This window comes from Panulirus ornatus, chromosome 11, assembly GCF_036320965.1.
Source record: "Panulirus ornatus isolate Po-2019 chromosome 11, ASM3632096v1, whole genome shotgun sequence".
Lineage (NCBI taxonomy): Eukaryota > Metazoa > Arthropoda > Malacostraca > Decapoda > Palinuridae > Panulirus > Panulirus ornatus.
The window spans coordinates 52963842-52986104 of record NC_092234.1 but is presented as its reverse complement, the minus strand read 5'-3'; the positions used below and the strand labels follow the sequence as shown (position 1 = coordinate 52986104).

General features: G+C 36.9%; 2 protein-coding genes across 7 annotated transcripts in view; one reads left to right on the top strand and one right to left on the bottom strand.

Annotated features, from left to right (window-relative positions):
• Positions 1–22263, bottom strand: part of Arfip (ADP ribosylation factor interacting protein arfaptin) — a 128831-nt gene that overhangs the window by 17819 nt on the left and 88749 nt on the right. For 4 of the 6 annotated variants that reach the window (XM_071667057.1, XM_071667059.1, XM_071667061.1 and 1 more), the window contains exon 8: positions 9375–19254. The exons of 1 other annotated variant lie outside the window; for it this stretch is intronic. In XM_071667057.1, the coding sequence (XP_071523158.1) occupies positions 19197–19254 (58 nt within the window). In that variant the 3' untranslated portion in view covers positions 9375–19196. Of the gene's footprint in view, positions 1–9374; positions 19255–22263 lie in introns of those variants that run through there. One more of the 6 variants, XM_071667058.1, reaches the window with a different exon arrangement.
• Cwc25 (CWC25 spliceosome associated protein homolog) overlaps positions 1–22263 on the top strand; it is a 630779-nt gene that overhangs the window by 572287 nt on the left and 36229 nt on the right. The window lies entirely within an intron of this gene.

Sequence of the window (22263 nt, the reverse complement as noted above, 5' to 3'; positions counted from 1 at the left end):
AAACAAACGAAAGAATGGCCCAGCCCACCCACATACACATGCATATACATAAACACCCGCACATGCACATATACATACCAATACATTTTAACGTATACATACATATACATACACAGACAAATACATACATACATACATACATATTCATACTTGCTGCCTTTATCCATTCCCGTCGCCACCCCACCTTACATGAAATGACATACCCCCTCCCCCCGCACATGTACAATGTAGTGCTAGGAAAAGACAACAATCACTCTCTAGCTGTCATGTATAATGCACCAAAACCACAGCACCCTTCCCACATCCAAGCCCCACAAAAGTTTCCATAGTATACGCCAGACGCTTCACTTGCCCTGGTTCAATCCATTGACGGCACGTCGCCCCAGTATACCACATCGTTCCAATTCACTCTATTCCATGCATGTTTCACCCTCCTGTATGTTCAGGCCCCGATCACTCAAAATCTTTTTCACTCCATCTTTCCACCTCCAATTTGGTCTCTCACTTCTTGTTCCCTCTACCTCTGACACATATATCCACTTTGTCAATCTTTCCTCACTCATTCTCTCCATGTGACCAAACCATTTCAATACACCCTCTTCTATTCTCTCAACCACACTCTTTTTATTACCACATATCTCTCTTACCCTTTCATTACTTACTCGATCAAACAACCACCTCACACCACATATTGTCCTCAAACATTTCATTTCCAACTCATCCACCCTCCTCTGCACAAATGATATATTTATATATAAAGTAGAAATATAACTTTACACAAAACATAACTGCATCTGCTGACTGGTGTTAAAAAAAATTCTCAAAACAATTGTTGATGAGAAGTAAAGAATTATGTACTTTTAATTAGAGCTTCTGTAAAATGATAAGGCCCTCTGCTACTCTTTCATACTTATTCAAATAGGCCTAAACATTGCTTGAACATCTTGAAACTTATAAAGGTCAAGTCACCATCAAATGTCTCATAACTCTTCAAAATTTAAGAACTTAAGACTTTAAAAATTACAGGTGTGTTATAGGACCAACAACTCATCAGGAACAATCTTATTATGCAGAGACCTAATAACATTCCAAAACACTATTCTTTCACATGGAAAAGTCAATGAGTTTAATTGTTTGTGCACCCAGTAGGGTTGACATACATCATTAGCCCACTGACTGCTCATGTGCCATACACGGCACAGAAAACCCCTGGCAGTTGACTGTGACTGTGCTGCATATGGTTTTGTTTATTCAAAAATCCAGAATGCAATTCATGGCAGAGTAAACTGTCAGGAAAAAATTACTGGCAACCCAAAAAATGTTTCCATATCTTTCGCCAATATTTTTTCAACTCCGTCACTTATCACTACGGTGCCTTGGAGGATGGTACATGTATATAAGTGTATATGGATAATGGAACATATATTAGTAAAAATTAATACAAGTGCAAAGTGGTATATGCACATTAAGCCCTAAGGAGGCATATATCATAAATCTTGTCGCATTGCAGCTGTAACATTTATTCATTTGATAAGCTAACTCCACAAACATTTTACCACACAAACACACACATATATACACATATATCTTTCTTTCTTTCTTTCAAACTATTCGCCATTTCCCACATTAGCAAGGTAGCATTAAGAACAGAGGACTGGGCCTCTGAGGGAATATCCTCACCTGGCCCCCTTCTCTGTTCCTTCTTTTGGAAAATTGAAAAAAAACAAGAGGGGAGGATTTCCAGCCCCCCGCTCCCTCCCCTTTTAGTCGCCTTCTACAACACGCAGGGAATACATATATATATATATATATATATATACAGAGGATGTGTGGATCAGGTGTTTGCTTTGAAGAATGTATGTGAGAAATACTTAGAAAAGCAAATGGATTTGTATGTAGCATTTATGGATCTCATGGTGAGGTGCCTGAGGATTGGCGGAATGCGTGCATAGTGCCATTGTACAAAGGCAAAGGGGATAAGAGTGAGTGCTCAAATTACAGAGGTATAAGTTTGTTGAGTATTCCTGGTAAATTATATGGGAGGGTATTGATTGAGAGGGTGAAAGCATGTACAGAGCATCAGATTGGGGAAGAGCAGTGTGGTTTCAGAAGTGGTAGAGGATGTGTGGATCAGGTGTTTGCTTTGAAGAATGTATGTGAGAAATACTTAGAAAAGCAAATGGATTTGTATGTAGCATTTATGGATCTGGAGAAGGCATATGATAGAGTTGATAGAGATGCTCTGTGGAAGGTATTAAGAATATATGGTGTGGGAGGCAAGTTGTTAGAAGCAGTGAAAAGTTTTTATCGAGGATGTAAGGCATGTGTACGTGTAGGAAAAGAGGAAAGTGATTGGTTTTCAGTGAATGTAGGTTTGCGGCAGGGGTGTGTGATGTCTCCATTGTTGTTTAATTTGTTTATGGATGGGGTTGTTAGGGAGGTGAATGCAAGAGTTTTGGAAAGAGGGGCAAGTATGAAGTCTGTTGTGGATGAGAGAGCTTGGGAAGTGAGTCAGTTGTTGTTCGCTGATGATACAGCGCTTGTGGCTGATTCATGTGAGAAACTGCAGAAGCTGGTGACTGAGTTTGGTAAAGTGTGTGAAAGAAGGAAGTTAAGAGTAAATGTGAATAAGAGCAAGGTTATTAGGTACAGTAGGGTTGAGGATCAAGTCAATTGGGAGGTAAGTTTGAATGGAGAAAAACTGGAGGAAGTAAAGTGTTTTAGATATCTGGGAGTGGATCTGGCAGCGGATTGAACCATGGAAGCGGAAGTGAATCATAGGGTGGGGGAGGGGGCGAAAATTCTGGGAGCCTTGAAGAATGTGTGGAAGTCGAGACCATTATCTCGGAAAGCAAAAATGGGTATGTTTGAAGGAATAGTGGTTCCAACAATGTTGTATGGTTGCGAGGCGTGGGCTATGGATAGAGTTATGCGCAGGAGGGTGGATGTGCTGGAAATGAGATGTTTGAGGACAATGTGTGGTGTGAGGTGGTTTGATCGAGTAAGTAATATAAGGGTAAGAGAGATGTGTGGAAATAAAAAGAGCATGGTTGAGAGAGCAGAAGAGGGTGTTTTGAAATGGTTTGGGCACATAGAGAGAATGAGTGAGGAAAGATTGACCAAGAGAATATATGTGTCAGAGGTGGAGGGAACGAGGAGAAGTGGGAGACCAAATTGGAGGTGGAAAGATGGAGTGAAAAAGATTTTGAGTGATTGGGGCCTGAACATGCAGGAGGGTGAAAGGCAGGCAAGGAATAGAGTGAATTGGATCGATGTGGTATACCGGGGTTGACGTGCTGTCAGTGGATTGAATCAGGGCATGTGAAGCGTCTGGGGTAAACCATGGAAAGTTGTGTGGGGCCTAGATGTGGAAAGGGAGCTGTGGTTTCGGGCATTATTGCATGACAGCTAAAGACTGAGTGTGAACGAATGGGGCATTTGTTGTCTTTTCCTAGCGCTACCTCGCACACATGAGGGGGGAGGGGGATGGTATTCCATGTGTGGCGAGGTGGCGATGGGAATGAATAAAGGCAGACAGTGTGAAGTGTGTGCATGGGTATATATGTATGTGTCTATGTGTGTATATATATGTGTACATTGAGATGTATAGGTATGTATGTTTGCGTGTGTGGACGTGTATGTATATACATTTGTATGGGGGTGGGTTGGGCCATTTCTTTCGTCTGTTTCCTTGCGCTACCTCGCAAACGCGGGAGACAGCGACAAAGCAAAATAAATAAATAAATAAAATATATATATATATATATATATATATATATATATATATATATATATATATATATATGCAAGAGTTTTGGAAAGAGGGGCAAGTATGAAGTCTGTTGGGGATGAGAGAGCTTGGGAAGTGAGTCAGTTGTTGTTCGCTGATGGTACAGCGCTGGTGGCTGATTCATGTGAGAAACTGCAGAAGCTGGTGACTGAGTTTGGTAAAGTGTGTGAAAGAAGGAAAGTTAAGAGTAAATGTGAATAAGAGCAAGGTTATTAGGTACAGTAGGGTTGAGGGTCAAGTCAATTGGGAGGTGAGTTTGAATGGAGAAAAACTGGAGGAAGTGAAGTGTTTTAGATATCTGGGAGTGGAGCTGGCAGCGGATTGAACCATGGAAGCGGAAGTAGATCATAGGGTGGGGGAGGGGGGCGAAAATTCTGGGAGCCTTGAAGAATGTGTGGAAGTCGAGAACATTATCTTGGAAAGCAAAAATGGGTATGTTTGAAGGAATAGTGGTTTCAACAATGTTGTATGGTTGCGAGGCATGGGCTATGGATAGAGTTGTGCGCAGGAGGATGGATGTGCTGGAAATGAGATGTTTGAGGACAATGTGTGGTGTGAGGTGGTTTGATCGAGTAAGTAACATAAGGGTAAGAGAGATGTGTGGAAAGGAGGGCAGGGGGAAGGCGTCTGGGTTTAAAACCATGGAAAGTTGAGTGGGGCCTAGATGTGGAAAGGGAGCTGTGGTTTCGGGCGATTATTGCATGACAGCTAAAGAACTGAGTGTGATACGAATGGGGCATTTGTTGTCTTTTCCTAGCGCTACCATCGCACACATGAGGGGGAGGGGGATGGTTTTCCATGTGTGCGGAGGTGGCGATGGGGAATGAATAAAGGCAGACAGTGTGAAGTGTGTGCATGGGTATATATGTATGTGTCTATGTGTGTATATATATGTGTACATTGAGATGTATAGGTATGTATGTTTGCGTGTGTGGACGTGTATGTATATACATTTGTATGGGGGTGGGTTGGGCCATTTCTTTCGTCTGTTTCCTTGCGCTACCTCGCAAACGCGGGAGACAGCGACAAAGCAAAATAAATAAATAAATAAAATATATATATATATATATATATATATATATATATATATATATATATATATATATATATGCAAGAGTTTTGGAAAGAGGGGCAAGTATGAAGTCTGTTGGGGATGAGAGAGCTTGGGAAGTGAGTCAGTTGTTGTTCGCTGATGGTACAGCGCTGGTGGCTGATTCATGTGAGAAACTGCAGAAGCTGGTGACTGAGTTTGGTAAAGTGTGTGAAAGAAGAAAGTTAAGAGTAAATGTGAATAAGAGCAAGGTTATTAGGTACAGTAGGGTTGAGGGTCAAGTCAATTGGGAGGTGAGTTTGAATGGAGAAAAACTGGAGGAAGTGAAGTGTTTTAGATATCTGGGAGTGGAGCTGGCAGCGGATGGAACCATGGAAGCGGAAGTAGATCATAGGGTGGGGGAGGGGGCGAAAATTCTGGGAGCCTTGAAGAATGTGTGGAAGTCGAGAACATTATCTTGGAAAGCAAAAATGGGTATGTTTGAAGGAATAGTGGTTTCAACAATGTTGTATGGTTGCGAGGCATGGGCTATGGATAGAGTTGTGCGCAGGAGGATGGATGTGCTGGAAATGAGATGTTTGAGGACAATGTGTGGTGTGAGGTGGTTTGATCGAGTAAGTAACATAAGGGTAAGAGAGATGTGTGGAAATAAAAAGAGCGTGGTTGAGAGAGCAGAAGAGGGTGTTTTGAAATGGTTTGGGCACATGGAGAGAATGAGTGAGGAAAGATTGACCAAGAGGATATATGTGTCGGAGGTGGAGGGAACGAGGAGAAGAGGGAGACCAAATTGGAGGTGGAAAGATGGAGTGAAAAAGATTTTGTGTGATCGGGGCCTGAACATGCAGGAGGGTGAAAGGAGGGCAAGGAATAGAGTGAATTGGAGCGATGTGGTATACCGGGGTTGACGTGCTGTCAGTGGATTGGGCCATTTCTTTCGTCTGTTTCCTTGCGCTACCTCGCAAACGCGGGAGACAGCGACAAAGCAAAAATATATATATATATATATATATATATATATATATATATATATATATATATATATATATATATATATTTTTTTTTTAGTATCATATTTAATCACTATCTCCCATATCAGCAAGTTAGCACAAGGAAACAGACGAAAGAATGGCCCAACCCTCCCACTTACACATGTATATACATAAATGCCCATACACGCACATATACATACCTATACATTTCAACGTATACATACATAGACAAACACAGACATATACATATATAAATATGTACATATTCATACTTGCTGCCTTCATCTATTCCCGTCACCTCCCTGCCACACATGAAATAGCATCCAAGGCCCACAGACCTTTCCGTGGTTTTCCCCGGACATTTCACATGCCCTGGTTCAGTCCATTGTCAGTATGTTGACCCGGGGTTATTACATCGTTCATTTTATTCCTTGCATGCCTCTCACCCTCCTGTATGTCCAGGCCCCAATCGCTCAAAATCTTTTTCACTTCATCTTTCCATCTCCGATTAAGTCTCACTTCTCCTTGTTCCCTCCACCTTTGACACATATATCCTCTTTGTCAACTCTTCATCACTCATTCTTTCCATATGTCCAAACCATCTCAACACATCCTCTTCTGCTCTCTCAATTCATAGACTTTTTTAAATTACTAAAAAGTTAGTAGGGATACACTAAAAATCTAGAGTAGCCGCAATCAACTGGTAACAACACTGTATCAAATACTCTAAAGTTCTGATGTGAAATTAAAAAGTTCTGCATGTACCTTCATCTTAAACAGTGCTGCATGGTTAACAAGAAAGTAGAGGTCAATATGAGGATATAAGATTGGAATTTGCGTAAATGTTTCTGTAATTTCAAGAATCCATGAAAAAATATAAATTATGTGACGATAATGCCCAAAAACCATTATCAATGAGCATAATCCTGTAAAGAAACCTTCTTCAATGCAGAAGGGGTAATCTTTTATATCTATGGGGTGACTGGTGACCTCTACTCATCCCCAATACATCCAAAAGAGGTTTTGTGAACCTTAATTCCCATCAAATTAAAAAATGTATACATATCAGATGACCTATGGCACTTTTAAGAAACATCAGATTACCCTCAAACTTCCATGCATTAGTTGCACAATCATCCTAAAAGCGTGTAAATAACTATCAGTTCACTCAAAACAACTTGGGACAGCCCCCTCCCCCTATGGGAAAAATCTCTCTTAAGCATAGGTGTTTCCTAAATATGCCAAGGTGTTTAGGTAAAGGGGTGGAAATGCAATATGCTTACAAAGGAAAGCTCCAATTAAAACAGATTAATAGTCTTTATGGATCAGTCCTTTGACTTACACACAGGTTAGGGCAAGATAATTCCAAGTAAGACTAATATGAATAACCAGGGAGAGAAAAAAAATGACCCTCTGAAATACTGTCCCTCCTAGCCTACTGAAAGGGCAAAAAGAGGATCAACAGTACACTACATGTCTGTAAAAATTAATGACTATTGGTAGTCTTAACAGCACCAATGTTGAAGGTTTCTGTGGAAAAACTAGATACCTTTAACCTTGCAGGCATATGGTACTTTCTTTTTTAATAAGAGCAAAAGCAGTAAAACAACTATCTATTCATCACCATTAACTTCTTTTTCATTTACAATGAAGAGAATCAGGTACATACAGCCTCTCAGTTCACTCACCCATGCCAATATGCTATATGAAACATGTAATGCTATGTTAATACAAGCTTCTTACTTTTTCACTCTATTGGCTAATTCAAATCATCATATGAGACAAAGGTATCTCTTAATACTCAATTTTCACACATAAAATAGTGCCACTAAATCTGCAAATAATCCCCTAAACATTTTCAACTGAAATATCACTAGACCTTATCAGTTTTCTAATTGCATGTATCCATCTCTTCAGTGGTCTACCTTTTCTCCTTGTACTTTTAACAATTCTAATATAGAAATTCAGTGTAACCATATTACCATTAACAATTATCCATGCACCTTTCTAATTATTTCCTCTTACCAAATTTTCTTCTCAAATCTTCATTCTTTATCTATCCTTCCAGTATCAATTATATCACACATATTATCCATCTCTGCTGCTTCACCTTATTCAACTGTTCTGACTCATACAAATCAAGGTTTCACATCCATACACCATAGGTGAAACAAGTACTCATTTCTCTTTCTTTATCTACACTTCCAATCCCAATTACACTACATAAGTTATCAATCCCTGTTGCACCTATTTCTTTCACTGCCCTGACTGATACAAACCTAGGATTCACATCCATGTAAGTGGAACAATTACTTCAATACATAAGTGTCTAGTGCACTATAAGGCTAAATCATGTATGTTCACAATTTTTTATGCATCTCCAATTTTTCTCCCTTGTGTAAAACTGTTCTCTCCTTATACTTTCTCATGACCATCCCTACCAAATTTCACTCCCAAATGTCTGAGCTTTTCCACAGAATTGGATGAGAAATGCAAAATTACAGGATCTGAAGTCAAAGTCAAAATCTACCTCATCAGCATCATAAGAATGGAATATCTAAAATATGTTTTTTTCATATTTGCCAGTGCTACTGTCATGTCAAAGCAATAAAGAACTAACAGAACACCGTTCAGCTTCAGCTTTCTGTCCCTCCAAGACTAATCCCTAATATCTGAATAGATCAATGAAAATACCCCTACCCAGGTTTGGATGCATCTGTCACAGGCATAATTTCTATAAACAAGGATTTACAGAGACTGTTAAAAAGGTGAAAAGTAATACCCCCCAACCTACACTAACAAGTATGCAAAAGTGTTGGACTCTGAAAGTATAACTGCACATCATATTTTACACTTACCTTTCATGTATTTTGGGCAATTTGTGAAAAATTTCAATTGAAAATGTACCTCAACTATGAAGTATTTCAATCTGGTTTTTAGATAATCATCTTACCGAAACAGCATTTTTTTCAGCCTATAATGTACTTATGTATAACACCCACACTCAAGAAAAAAATCTGAAAGCATACCACAATGAAGTCTGTATATATAATAACATCATAAAGTAATAAGAAAATATCCTAAACTGGTGCAGAAACATGAACACTGCATCTAAATACAGTATGCACTGTGCTGTAATGAAAGATTAGTAATCAGGGAGCAATCAGCAGGGATACTTTGAAAAGTACTGTACTGTATTGTATTGTGCACAAGGCAGTGGAAAATCCAAAATTCTTCCAGAAATTCATTAAGAGTAGATCATCAGTTAACCCTTAAAATGCATTGCATGTAAATAAATGTAAGTGTAGATGACTCCAATGCACATTCATAGACTTATTTTTTCTGCTGTTATTTGAGTTGCTGGACTCCATGGAACACCTATAGGGGTCAGGTCATATTGCTGGCTACATGATTCTATTTGCACCACAAATTAGGGTATAAAGCACCATATTTCATGACATATATAACTTATTTCAGAGAATCCTCACTAAAGAAAGACTAAGTCCTATAAACTAAGGTTCGTTGAGCCTGAAACGCCAAGCACTGAAGGCAAATTGTTTAACATTTATTATTACAGCTTTTTACACTGAAATGTGGATAGTTTCAGCAAAAATATTGTATATTCCCATTCAAGTACTTAATTAAGTCAATTAGGATAGAATATCATCGTAATAGTTTTTTAACTGAAAAGCATTCGAAAAGCAATTACGGTAACATCTTTTAAACAACAAAAGAGGGTCAACTGTTTTCATCATGATCTTATCCCACTTTCCACTGTAATATACACATCACTTCTGCAAAAATATTACATTTCAAGCACAGCATGAATAAAATATCATTGTAGTGTAACAGTATTTTAACCAAAAACTATTGAAAAACAAGTAACATCTCTTGAACATTGGAAGGTTAGCTAAAGCCTTTTGTTTTCATGTATTCTATCTTACTTCACATTGAAAAACATCATGTTTCAGCAAAACTACTATTCATTTCTAGCTAATACAGCAGAGCCCTGGTAACAGAGGCTTTGCCTTTGCATTAGCCCTTCCTAAGCAGCCTTTAATATAACCATACATTGAAACTGTGCTTATACTCTTATTGTCTTGCTTCTTATTTTCCAGAAATCTGAGAAGTTTGCATACAATACATTGTTATGGTACTCTTAATTTACACGTACTCATTTTTAGAAAATACACAAGACACCAAACAAGTACTAGTATGGGTATTTGTATGACTCTAATGCCAAAAAAGACCAAACAACTGGTACTCTACCCCTCAGCCTCATCAAAAATAACCCAACGGTATCTTTCTTGTTTATTCTTATCCAATTTCTCACATTTACTGGGAGTATCTACTTCATATCGCCTACATCAGATAAACTACAATAATCGAGGTTAGAGACACTACTATAAATTTGATTACTGGCAGGATGCCATTAGAACCAGCTTACCATACCAGCAGTGTTTCAAGTCAGACACAGCATTTTTATTGTCTCAATTTGATTTTGTTTCTTCTGTGGGGTTTGCACAATACTTCCTGCTATAGTAAACTGTTTTACTGACAGTATTGTAAAACAATTTGGGAAAAAAAAAACTTGGTAAATTAAAACTTTGAAGGGAAAATCTAGAAACTGGCAACTGTGTGTAGATGAGCCAACTCACATCATCACAAGTAACCTACATGTAAAAGCTATATCAAATTATGTCTTGTTATGGCTATTGCAAATTGTGTCTTGTTATAGCGTAGACATGCTTGACCCATATTCTCTTCACCATGGATCCAAGAAGAAACAAGTTCACCGCAAAGTTCAAGCTCCGAGTAATTGAATATGCTGAACAGACTAACAACTGTACAGCAGCGAGGGAATTTTAAGGTATTCAAAAAAAAATATCTAGAGACTGGAGAAAGCTCTCTGCACAACATAAGATGCCAAAAAACAAATGTGCTAACAGAGGAAAGTGTAACAAGTGGCCACAGTTGAAAGTTGAAGTGGCAAAGTATGTTGGTGAAAACTGACAGAATGGATGTGGTGTTTCCTGAGGATCAATTCAAATCTTTGCCTTGAAACAAGCAAGGAAATTAGGCATCACAGATTTTAATGTGAGCCATGGTTGGTGTAAAAGATTTATGAAAAAAAAAACTTTTTGTACCAAGATGAAGAAGAATATCATAGCATCTTCCACAAGAACTTGATGACAAGATTATTGAATTTCACAGGCCCTTCCCATCATGCATGGATTTCAACCTAACGAAACTATTACCCATGTGTAAGTCGACCCCTAATTTTTGACTTAAAATTTGGTCTTAAAAACTCAAACTATACATAAGTATATACAGTATGTTTTTCTTTGGGTTACTGGGGCTAATTCTGTACATTTGGATATAAATCTTCACTAATTACTGGAAACAACAACCACTGATTTGTATGATGCTATTTGGCAAATATTTAGTCACAGACCACTTCTTTTGTTGGTTTGTTTCCTGCATTTTGTAAACAATGGTCATCGTGATGATAATGATCATATGTTAAAAGTACAAGGTGAGTTCAAAAAGCTGAAAGAAGGGTGAAGCAAAAATTTCTACCTTTTTCATAAGACAGTACTTGACGAGTCACTTCTTAAATTGTTCAAAGGATAACCAGTTTTTATGCAGTACATACCCCTAAACATTATAAACTGTATCAAACTTTTTGTTTTGTATAACCATAAGACCAAAAATGTGCTACTGATGATATAATATTCATGAAAATAACCTCCATGAATTTCTAATGTGCTAGTCAAGATGATTTCCAAAAGCTTGGGAAAAGCTATACAGATAACAGGTACACAAGCCTATAACTATGTAGATTTTTGTAAGAAAGTGGCATCATGCTAAACGGGATAATTATAACAAATATGAAGCATAAGCCAAAATTTGTAAAGCCTGCCATGTTTGGTGACTGAGAACTTCAGAAATCTAGAGTAATGGCTCTTCAATGACATTACAAGAAGGATGTTATGATGCTGATCACAATACACGAGAAGAAATACAAGACGGGAAATGTGGGCCAAAAAAGTAAAAAAATATAAAATCTGATATAGTACTATCTTAAAAACCTGCACCATGAATAAAATGGACATGTGAGATGGTTTAGTGAAATTAATCAGAAACAGAGTACTCCTCAACTTTTATAACTTTAATTTGCTAGAAAATTGGCAAGATGGTGAAACTTAAACATGTAGATTTTGAAAAAGCATGGCACACTGACTTCCATGCAGCATGGGAGACACAGTACATTCATCCCTGACAGACTCACAACCAAGAAAATGGGTATGGTGACACTTTCTGGAGCATCCACCACCAACAGGTATAAAACCCAAGAGGCATCCACACAAGATGTAAAAAAAGAAAAATTAAATAAATAGGCAAGATGACTAACACATGTTGCAGGGAGTGTAATTTGGGGCTGTGTAGAACAGTGCTTCAGAGATTTTCAGTGTCTAAAGTTCTGAACAATACATTAGTGCAGAAAACTGTAAATGTATGAAAGTTTTGTGTAAAAGATATCTGATGATAGTACATTAGACAATATGTTTGCCGACACCATGAATACTGAGTAGTGTGGTGAGCCAGGTCAGCCATGGCCCTTCATCCCAACACACACACTCAGCACATGCCCAGACACCACCAATCTGTGTGATGCAGTATGAAGAATGGCCATACTACCACTCCCTTCACAAGTTATACAGGTAAACGCTGGAGTGCTGCAAAGTATACTGTAAGTATAGTGCATGAAAGTGATACAAATAATAAGAAAATAGTTTAAAATAATGGAGCATTTTCTATTACATAAGTATGGTAATTGTAGGTTTGTGTGCCCCCTACACTGTGTTTGCGTGACAGATATGAGTGGTGTCTATGATATGTACAAGATAATATATAAACAGATATTTTCATTCATACTGTATTCAGACATGATGTGCCTCCTCCAAACCTGAAGCAAACCTCAGCCATCCTGATGCTCCTTTTCATATGTAACCACACCAACACAAAGGTACATACAATATCTAACTATCTTTACCTCTGACATACAATACTGTAATTCCAATATTTCCTCTTCTGCATGCATATCTTTGAGTCATTGACTGCAACCTGCTGCAGATGTAAATATATATTTCCACCATGTTCGGTGGTATTTCAGTAAATCAAAGGGCTAGTAATTCCATATTCTGACGTCAGAAATTGGCAGAGAACCTCCGAGTGAAAAAAATGTAACATGTTTTGGTAGCTCCCCTGACCTTCTTATAAAAGTCAAAGTTTGCTTGTGTATGATGTGAAATTCCTGATAGCACTGCCAGCCATAAGAGTATTCTTCTGAGTTGTTCTCTTTCCGCATTCTTTTTTCTTTTTTTTTTTTTAATGCACTTATATATTTGGGTTCTTTAGTGTTGCATTAACACATATCAGTTTGTCTGACATTTGTTTTTTGTGAAAACTTATTATTGTTGATAAATAATTCAAATGATGCAGAGATCTTTCCAGCATATTCAAACGATGCAGGGATCTTTCAAGGAAAATTTCAGACCAAATTTTCTTTCATTTACTTAAGTTTTAGTTGTCAGTAGTATTTTTGCATTATACAAAATGAGTGACTCCATACAAAAAAGGATATTTGCCAAAAGAAAGAAAAAAGAAAAGGCTTCTCTTTGTGACTCTAGAAGGACCTGCGATGATAAGCAATTTGTTTCTTTGTTTACTTTCCCGAGAGCCTTAGTGAGAATTTAACATTTTTTTTTCAAAATAGATGTATATATATTTCATATTCAATATCACGTAAACAGCCAGCAGCTCTCCTGTGTCCATTTTTGTTAACTATTGTGAGATGTCTCAATCATCAATTTCAGAGCTGTCACTGTCTATACTTCACTTATCTCTTTTTCTGCTTCACTTTCCAGCTCGCACTGAGTTCACAACACTGTTGCAACCAAGATATCGATAAATCTAATAGTATCTGTGACTGGGCTTTATATGGGCTGATAAGGGCTTCAGATGGTCCAGCACCATGAGGATACTACAATCTCTTCTCTGACATTCTGATGGCTACTGACCCATTTACTCAAAAACTATTAGCTCATTGTCTGGCATCAGTTTCATGTGTTGCCATATCTTGATACTGTCTCCATTTTTCTTCCCACCAATAACTGATGCGAAATTTGAAAGGATGAACCCGTAGCTACATCACGCAATCAATGTAATTTTTGGTATTGCAGTTGCAACACCCCGCAGTGTATAGGTCAATTCTAAACTAGTATATATGACTTATTTTCATTTTTTTCCATTTATATCTTTTTGGCAAATATGGCAGGTGTCGCATTAAAAAGATGATTCATATCTATAGTTATATGTATATTATACATGACTAGAAAGGGAAACATACATAAATAAACAAAGTGTGAGGCATAAAGCCATGGCTGAGTGGGTGGTCAGAAGAGGGCATCCTCCCCTTCTGACCACCAGCCCAACCGATGCCTCATGCAACCTACTTTGTTTATTCATTTATTTTTCTTTCTTTCTGTGTTAATGTATAATGTGTATATGACCACAGAAGTAAAATATCTCTTGACCAGCTATTTACTCCAGATGAATTTATGGAAAAGCATAAGTTTTGGATTTTCCAGTCCTATCCACAATATAGTACAGTACTTCTTTAAGTTTCACAGCTTAAGATAATGTGATCACTGTATTTTTCATTACACGACAGTACAGTATTACATTTTGACCCTAAGATACTGATTAGATCCAAAAAATGTGGTAAACCTTTATTTTATTTTTACCTTATTATACATATAGCCTAACAAACAACAGATAGATATTAAAGGTACATTGGTAAACAAACATCTAATGCACTACTGTATATACTGTGAGTTTAGAATTTCTTGCTTGTCTTTTGGTGGGGTTCATCCCCATTTCAGAAGTGTAAGACTATTGATCCTCACTAAACAGTTGTATTAATATAGTAAGTCACATGAAAGGTTTACAAAGTTTCATGTGGAAGATTCAAGAGATCTACACATAATGAAACATGCAGTTTGACTGGGCTTATGGGTACTCCTCTGGCTGGTCAGATGCCCACTTACAAAATTTAACCAATAAATGCCAGTTTTCTGATAAACATGCCATGCAGTAGTAATGCATGCACTTGAACAATATTTCCACCAGCTGATATGGTTTCTTTTTTCCATCTCCAACCAGGATGCCTGATATGTCTTTAAAATATCCAAGTTACAGAGGAGTTCATCTTACAAAGTTTCCATGTTTGGGAAGTATCACTGTACATCCTATAATCAAGAAAGCAAAGGAAGTAATCACTTTTGTCTTAAAGGATCAATTCACCCTTTACTGATATTTTTTTTTTTTTTTTTTTTTGCCGCTGTCTCCCGCGTTTGCGAGGTAGCGCAAGGAAACAGACGAAAGAAATGGCCCAACCCACCCCCATACACATGTATATACATACGTCCACACACGCAAATATACATACCTACACAGCTTTCCATGGTTTACCCCAGATGCTTCACATGCCTTGATTCAATCCACTGACAGCACGTCAACCCCGGTATACCACATCACTCCAATTCACTCTATTCCTTGCCCTCCTTTCACCCTCCTGCATGTTCAGGCCCCGATCACACAAAATCTTTTTCACTCCATCTTTCCACCTCCAATTTGGTCTCCCTCTTCTCCTCGTTCCCTCCACCTCCGACACATATATCCTCTTGGTCAATCTTTCCTCACTCATTCTCTCCATGTGACCAAACCATTTCAAAACACCCTCTTCTGCTCTCTCAACCACGCTCTTTTTATTTCCACACATCTCTCTTACCCTTACGTTACTTACTCGATCAAACCACCTCACACCACACATTGTCCTCAAACATCTCATTTCCAGCACATCCATCCTCCTGCGCACAACTCTATCCATAGTCCACGCCTCGCAACCATACAACATTGTTGGAACCACTATTCCTTCAAACATACCCATTTTTGCTTTCCGAGATAATGTTCTCGACTTCCACACATTCTTCAAGGCTCCCAGCATTTTCGCCCCCTCCCCCACCCTATGATCCACTTCCGCTTCCATGTTTCCATCTGTATAAATCCATACACTTAAAGGTGAAAGCTTATGATGCCTAGTAATGGACCACAATATCTAGGCATATAATTCATCTGCCTAAGAGAAGTTGAATCCCAACAAAAATTATCAAAAGTGAACACTAGGGTACTCAATGAGACTTTTTGAATTGAAAGAGGGATTTAGCTTGATGAGTAACTGCAAAAACTACACAGATATTTGTTTTGTTTTGTTTTTGAGGGGTTATTTTGATGATCATATCTAAGCTGCTTTTTCATAAGCCAACATCTATGCTAATACTCATTGTAGCTAATCAGCCCACGCTAAAGAAGTGGCAGGTCAAAATTCCTTGCTTTTGATTAGCTTGTTAACAAATAAGGAGAATTCACTCAAATAAAATCTCCTCTAAGATTAAAATCAAATATTGAGAATCCCTGTGAAAGGAGACTTCAATTTGTGTTTTGCGCATTACATATCCATGCATCGCACAGCTAACTTCTTGGTAGAATCCTTCCATTATGTCTTTGAAAGATTAACAACAAAAGATAAGGTAAATTTTGCTATGCTCGTACAATATTCATGAAATGGGAATGAGAAATAAGATGCCCTGCCACTAGTTCTATCAATGGACCTTGGAAAATAATACAAATTTTTCTTGAAGTTAATTAACTAAGTAGTACTGTTTACCAATCAAAATTTGTAATTGTAGTAAAAGCAACATCAAATTTCTATGAAACACCTCCGATACAATCCGAGTTTCTGAATGATGATGCCTGCACTTCTATAACGATAATGTTTATGCTTATAATTATGTATAATAAGTGCTCTCGGAATGTTTTTGCTTATAATTCTGTATAATGAGTGCTCTCACCTGACCTTACAGATATGACAATGTTAAATCGGTAACATCACTGGAATGGACTGGGAGGCATTTGGTACACACTATGAGTGTCTTATGACTATTTGGGAGTAATTTTCATATACATACATATATATATATATATATATATATATATATATATATATATATATATATATATATATATATATATATATATATATATATAAAATTTTTAGAAACAAACCATCCTCTACACTATCAAAATTGACCTTTGATATCTTAATTGAAAAGATCAATAATTAACATTTTTCACAAATTAAGAGGAGATATGCAATACACTTACTACATCTTACCATCATGTGATTCGTCATTCAGAGTCAAAAGAAAATCTTTTTCATTTCCCCTTATATAATATGAAACTTCCAAGTAATCTACAAACTATACCCAGAAAATTACTTTTCTGGGATGCAATCTAACACTGATATAATGCCCTAATAAATCACAGAATTCAAATTACAAAATGAGAAACAGGAATGTTTTTTGGGAAATAGGAACTGTCATCAAAAACAAAAGATAATACAGCCATTTCAAAAGGAACCCAAATTAAGGTGAAAGCACTATATCTAAAAACTGAAAATTTCTGTTACTGTCCCTTACATGTAACTTAAATGTCTAGTGGACAACTGTGCTTTTGAGTATAGATGTTAAATTTACAAGAGGAGGATGTATGTTTGATTTTGAGATGGGTATGAGGCACCTACCTCTGATACTCCTTGGATAACAACCTCTCCCCTCAGTGAGAACTGGGATCACATGTTTGATCACTCCTATAATGAAAATATTTTACATACAAAAGCCATAAATCAAAATATATCCTTTGTGGACAGCTACACCGGGAAACTTATTTCTTTGTATTTCAAAGTTCAAAATGTGATACATATGGTGATTACCTGGTAAGGACATGCATCACAAGGACAACTCATCCACCCATGAAAAGATTTTAAATTCTTCACAAAACTTTGTATAAGGAAAGTAGATCTTGAGTAGAAATGAAAAGATGGCCTATTACTCAGGAAAAGCATGAGACAAGCTCTGAGCAAACACTTAAATATATCAGGACGTACAACTCTATTCATGAGTCACAATGAAACCCCAGATCTTCAGTCTCCTAATATATCGTTGAAACACAAAACACATGACAACAAAGCTCTTAATTCCCTAAAATCTTCCATTTCAATAATATAAAACCTTTCTGAAGACAAATATTTCAAAATATTCACTCTCCAGGAGAACTACAGCAATAACTAGTACTCAAGCATTTCCATCTTGATAAAAGTTTATACACAGTATTCTTTACAATTTACAGCTAATATTACCTTCTTGTATCCCAAATAGGATAAATATTTGTGTCACACCATTTCTAGTAAAATACGGTAGATATTTGTGTACTTATACCATTTCCAGTAAAATATGGTTTATATGAACATGTTTACTACGAAATATCAGTGTAAAAAAAAAGCCACTAATAAATGATACTCTTAAGCCTTACCAACACTTTCTGAATCATTCTATTAAATTCAAAATCTAGTATATATATATATATATATATATATATATATATATATATATATATATATATATATATATATATATACACCTAACATGGACCTCCAGTCAAAGCTCAAACCAAGAAGCCTGAAAATGCCTATATACTTTTTATCATCGTTTTAGGAGGAGTCAACTTTTAGCAACGTTTTAGTGCTAGCACAGAAAAGAACAAATCAGAAAACCTCAAGTCAACATTTCTAAAGTTAATATCTTGACATAGTGCACATACAATGTACATGACACTAGTGCATAAAATTTATCATCACATTATACTCTTCTGAACATCATAAAAAATTCTGTTCTTAACCTATGGGTGATACATGTATGTTTCATTTCATCATCAATCAATATTTTCATAAAAAAAATCTGATAAACTTATAAAGTTGCAAAACGAATTAAAAGTAAAATTAGTACCCAATGTATTTTGGAAACTGTGACTTTTAACTTTTAGAACACATGATTGTCCCTTAAAGTGGGAAGGATAAAATATCAAGGTCTGGTAACAAGGGTCATACAGCTATGAGAAAAAGGGGAAAAGCTAGTGAAGAAGCAAGCAACACTAACTGCCTGTTTTGGATTTTTTCCTCTCCTTTTTTTAAGAAATGGACCAATAACTGACTGGGCAAGTATAAATTGCAACATAAACGTTCAATGCCAAATTTCTAGATGCATATAAACTATTTGGAGGTTTTATACAGATGTTAAAAATATCAAATAGTTCCTGAACTGAGTAATGATAAAAAAAAAGTCTCACTACAACCCTAGGCAAAGGACACAGCTGATCTGCTACTGAGCTGACTGAAGGCTTTATGTTACTTGGTTGGGGAGTTTAGGGAACCAAAAATACTTTGAAACGTCTCTGGCACAGATCTGAAAAGGAAATAAAAACACTGAACTAGAGAACAAAAAGCTGAAAAAAGAAAGCTTAAAATATTCCAAGAGTAAGCATAATGAAATCTTGTGCCATGTAGTCTATGACTTTCAGCCTAATCTACATAATCTAAACAGATACCAGGCAAAATGCAGTCTGAGCTGAGAGCACTTATGTTTAACTTCTGTGGGAGCATAACTGTCAGTTTGCATTTTTCCCCCTCTCTTCATTATCTTTAACTGACTGCTACATCTGTTTCACTGATAATTTCCAAGATGCAGTAATCTCAGCATTTGATAATAATAATAATGATAATAATAATAGTAATGATAATAATAATAATAATAATAATAATAATAATAATAATAATAATAATAATGATAAAAATGATGATTTTTTAAAACTCGATCGCTGTTTCCTGCATCAGCAAGGTAGCGCCATGAAACAGACGAAGAGAGAAAATGATAACAATAACTATAAAATAATGATAATAATAATAATAACCATAATAAAATGCAAAGTATTTTGCTCAGCATACATTTGCCCTACTATAATAACATGCAGTATGACCTACAGCCACAACAAAATCAATACATAATAATCATGTGAATTACTTAGGAGACATGAAATAAGTCACTTGTTAATCCTGAGAATGATTAATTTCTGATATAGATAAAAAAAATATTAAGTCTTTTGGCATAATGACAAAACATTAAATTGTTAAACATTAAGAAAATCTTATCACATGAGGAAAGTGGTTCCAAGCTAAAACTACTGTATGATATTCAACACAATGCTATCAACATGAGATAAACTCAGAATATGGAGAAATATGCTCATCTCAGGAAACCTCAAGTACCTTGAACTTTAGAAATACCTCCAGAATCTCAGGCCTAAAACTCTTACATATATGATGGACAATAATGTACTTTATCACTAATTTGCTGCATTCAACAGATTACATTTTAACATTTGGACATACATGTCAAATCTTACATGAAGAAAAACAGAGATCCATCATCACAGTAAGAGGTTTTGGTTAACTTACTTTAGGTGTTGCATTCTCTAGGTCTTTAGCTAAGTGCAAATTTCCTAAAATAAGTGAACAATCCTTTCATTCATCTAACTTTTGTTGGAACAACAGTAATCATATATTGTAACTCAGTTAATCCAAAGTGACTTGCAGATTAAACAATTGAACATATTTCTGAAGAGTAGTTCATATATGTCTATGCATGCTATTCTCAGAGTTTACTAAATACTGTTCCATATATCATTATCAACTCCATTCTCATTTACAGACATGGACCAAGTGCATTTTGGCATGCACATCTTGTGGCTAATAATTTTGTAGATGTGGTACCCCTTCCCTAGCCCCAATGCAAATATGTTACACACACACACACACACACACACACATATTTATTAATTTATTCTACTTTGTCGCTGTCTCCCGCGTTAGCGAGATAGCGCAAGGAAACAGATGAAAGAATGGCCCAACCCACCCCCATACACATGTATATACATACACGTCCACACATGCAAATATACATATTTATACATTTCAATGTATAAATATATATATATATATATATATATATATATATATATATATATATATATATATATATATATATATATATATATATATATCTTTTCTTTTTTCATACTATTCGCCATTTCCCGCGTTAGCAAGGTAGCGTTAAGAACAGAGGACTGGGCCTCTGAGGGAATATCCTCACCTGGCCTCATTCTCTGTTCCTTCTTTTGGAAAATTAAAAAAAACGAGAGGGGAGGATTTCCAGCCCCCCGCTCCCTCCCCTTTTAGTCGCCTTCTACGACACGCAGGGAATACGTGGGAAGTATTCTTTCTCCCCTATCCCCAGGGATAATATATATATATATATATATATATATATATATATATATATATATATATATATATATATTTTTTTTTTTTTTGTCGCTGTCTCCCGCGTTTGCGAGGTAGCGCAAGGAAACAGACGAAAGAAATGGCCCAACCCACCCCCATACACATGCCTTGATTCAATCCACTGACAGCACGTCAACCCCGGTATACCACATCGCTCCAATTCACTCTATTCTTTGCCCTCCTTTCACCCTCCTGCATGTTCAGGCCCTGATCACACAAAATCTTTTTCACTCCATCTTTCCACCTCCAATTTGGTCTCCCTCTTCTCCTCGTTCCCTCCACCTCCGACACATATATCCTCTTGGTCAATCTTTCCTCACTCATTCTCTCCATGTGACCAAACCATTTCAAAACACCCTCTTCTGCTCTCTCAACCACGCTCTTTTTATTTCCACGCATCTCTCTTACCCTTACGTTACTTACTCGATCAAACCACCTCACACCACACATTGTCCTCAAACATCTCATTTCCAGCACATCCATCCTCCTGCGCACAACTCTATCCATAGTCCACGCCTCGCAACCATACAACATTGTTGGAACCACTATTCCTTCAAACATACCCATTTTTGCTTTCCGAGATAATGTTCTCGACTTCCACACATTCTTCAAGGCTCCCAGAATTTTCGCCCCCTCCCCCACCCTATGATCCACTTCCGCTTCCATGGTTCCATCCGCTGCCAGATCCACTCCCAGATATCTAAAACACTTCACTTCCTCCAGTTTTTCTCCATTCAAACTTACCTCCCAATTGAATTGACCCTCAACCCTACTGTACCTAATAACCTTGCTCTTATTCACATTTACTCTTAACTTTCTTCTTTCACACACTTTACCAAACTCAGTCACCAGCTTCTGCAGTTTCTCACATGAATCAGCCACCAGCGCAGTATCATCAGCGAACAACAACTGACTCACTTCCCAAGCTCTCTCATCCCCAACAGACTTCATACTTGCCCCTCTTTCCAAAACTCTTGCATTCACCTCCCTAACAACCCCATCCATAAACAAATTAAACAACCATGGAGACATCACACACCCCTGCCACAAACCTACATTCACTGAGAACCAATCA